At 41.0% G+C, this 2,985-nt stretch overlaps 1 protein-coding gene across 1 annotated transcript in view; it reads right to left on the reverse strand.

Annotated features, from left to right (window-relative positions):
* Nucleotides 1-2,985, reverse strand: part of LOC109966989 (putative nuclease HARBI1) — a 7,899-nt gene that overhangs the window by 4,304 nt on the left and 610 nt on the right. The window contains exon 2 of the mRNA XM_020612285.1: nt 2,851-2,929. Coding sequence (XP_020467941.1) covers nt 2,851-2,929 — 79 coding nt within the window. The remainder of the gene's footprint in view (nt 1-2,850; nt 2,930-2,985) is intronic.

Consider the following 2,985-nt stretch of genomic DNA (forward strand, 5'->3'; position numbering starts at 1 on the left):
TGTAACTGACCTGTAGTCGTGGTAGTGGCACGTCGTTTTGACGACAGTCCCTGTGCTGTGGATCTCAATTTCTACGTAGGTTAAATGTTTTGTGTTATTTGTCTCTAGCCGTCCACGCTGACAGTTCCTGTGCTGTGGATTTCCTTTTTCGTTCACCATCCCTCCTGGTTAGCTTGTCTTTTCACCTGTCCGTCCTCATCCTCACTCTCCTGTTTGTTGCCGTTAGCCTGTCTTCTCCCCTGGTCGTCCTGTTCTCCTTAGCCGTATTTGCTCAGCCCTGGTTGTATGTGGTCCTTGACTCTGTTCCTTTTTGTGATCCCCACCATAAAACCACCTTTTTTACTAGCACCTGGGTCAGCAATCTTGTGCCCTACCTCAGTTTGCACTCACCCTCCCAGTGAGGGGGACTAAACCATAACACCCGGTCTCATCTCGTCTTGTCTCCTCTCGTCTCCTCAGAGAATTGGTGTGAGGCGTTATCTTCTACTACCTTACAGTGCATGTAGCAGTAATGGGCTTACATGTTTCTATCATGACAAATATCAACAGCACTGATGCTTAATTAATGCAATGACCCAAATGATCAAGTTATTAAATGTAATAGCATTCTTTGCATAAACACTAGAATCAGTCAAAAGAAAACTCTTTTATCCTTTAACTAAAGTTATCATCATAAGTAATAATTCTGCAGAACTGATCTCATTTACACTGCCACTATAGTTAATAATGGTCTATAATACTGCAGTGGAAGGTCCCCCTTTTCCTTCCAGCTGTGGAAGTCCTTAACATTGTATTTTATAATACACAGTTGACCAAATATTTGTTAAACTGAAGCCATAATGTGAACACAAGCAGAAGGTGCCCACCTACACAGCACATTCTCACTTGTGGTGTAGACATAAAATAAAAAACAAAATTTCAAAAGTGGACTGCTCAGAAACATACAGTGCAAAGAATTCACAAGGTTAGGGCACTTGCTTGCTTAGATGTCATGGGGAGAGGTCACACATTTGAATTCAGCTAAGTGACTTCAGTCCTGTACTAACAGGTTGTCCAATACAAGGACGGAGATCATACGTTTGACAAGTGCTTAAAAGCTCTGACTGAACTTGAGTTCAAGAATGAACCTTCATTCCCAATACAGTAACTACCCTAAAGCAACACTAAACATTTTTGCTCACACCACAGGGTGTTTCTAAAATACATCCCTAACAATCACTGAAAGATTTTGCAGCTTACATACTTCTGGTCCCTGTTGTAGACACAATTTCAAATACTAATCTGTGGCCAGGAATGAAATGTCATAAGCAAAGCCTTCAACCTGAGGCCTGCTTTTATTACAGATAAAAGTAGGAGACACTTAACTTATACAGCTCAGTCAGCAATGACACCAGTGACCATGTCCTCTTCTGAGAACAGAATATCCTCAGTGTGTTTCATTTCTCTGTACCTCTACAGCCTACACTATCTTCATACTGTATAAAAGGCACCCTGCCACCCAGACAAACCCAAAAAACTGGGAACAGTACTTCCTCATCCCTCTACATTGTATGAAGACCACGATATGCTAACCCCTGGACATAGGAACATAGCTTAACCTCTCACGCTACGGTGGCATATTTGAAACATATTCAAGCCCCAAACACTGCTAGAGGTTTTTTGGCGGAGATATCAAATCAAACTTTATTTGTATAGCGCCAAATCACAACACAAGTCATCTCAGGACACTTCACAAAGTAAGGTCTAGACCTTACTGTTATCACTATTATTACAAAGGGAAAACCCAACAAATCCCCCTTGAGCAAGCACTTGGCGACAGTGGGGAGGAAAAAATCCCTTTAATGGAAGAAACCTCCAACAGACCCTAGCTCTTGGTGGGTGGCCTTCTGCCTCGACCGGATGAGTGGATAGAGGAGAGAGAAAAGAAGAAAAGCAACAAGACAGATATTCACTCAGTAATTGACTACCAGAATTCCCTGCGGACCTCCCTCTTACATGTCATTAATTCCAGACAAGACCACAAATCCCCCTGAACCAAAACAACCTGCAGTTATAGGCAGCTACTTCCTTATACCATCCGATGTTATTCTGAGAAAGTTTTAAGAACCAGTATACTCTGGCGCTTTGAGGAAGTGTCGAGTTTTGTCTGAAATAACCCATAAAAGCTGTGACACTGGCCATTTAAGACCACATTTACTTTGCATAGTATTTAGCTGACATCCATTATTTTCCAAGATAGGACCCTTGAGTTATAGTGTATATGATGTAAGGATTAAGCAGTTGACTATTTTCTAAAGTATTCTGTCATGAATTTGTCTGAATATTGTCAGTAATTTCATGTTTATCGTGAATCATTATAGATTTTCTCTTGAAAGATTAACCACTTTTAAACTACTGACATTATAGTCTGTGTTCACTATCATATACAGCTTCACACATTACTACATACAAGGTCTAAAACCTTTCTAAACCTTAAGAATAATACAAAACCCAATTTCAATTAAGTTGGGAAATTGTGTCAAATGTAAATAAAAACAGAATACAATGACTTGCAAATCTTTTTTGACCCATATTTAATTGAATACACCACAAAGACAAGATATTTAATGTTCAAACTGATAAACTTTGTTTTTTGCAAATATTCACTCATTTTGAATTTGATGCCTGCAACACCTTCCAAAAGAGCTGGGACAGGGGTATTTTTACCACTGTGTTACTGTTACGGCTAGCCGTCAGGACCATGAACTGAGGACCTAGTAAGTGCCAGACTCGGACACAGACATCAGAGAAAAACAAAGGCTTTTAATCAGGGAGGACAACAGAAGGTGTAAGGAGTAGTGGAGACGTTACGGCCGGTACGGGTGACTGGGAGCTGTGTCGACTGGACCACTCGGTGAGCAACCCAGGGTACGGCGAGCAGAGGCAGCCACTAAATTGAGAACAGAGTAGGGTGAGAAGACTAAGCAGATCAATACTGACTGTGTG

This window comes from Monopterus albus, unplaced genomic scaffold, assembly GCF_001952655.1.
Source record: "Monopterus albus unplaced genomic scaffold, M_albus_1.0 scaffold122.1, whole genome shotgun sequence".
Lineage (NCBI taxonomy): Eukaryota > Metazoa > Chordata > Actinopteri > Synbranchiformes > Synbranchidae > Monopterus > Monopterus albus.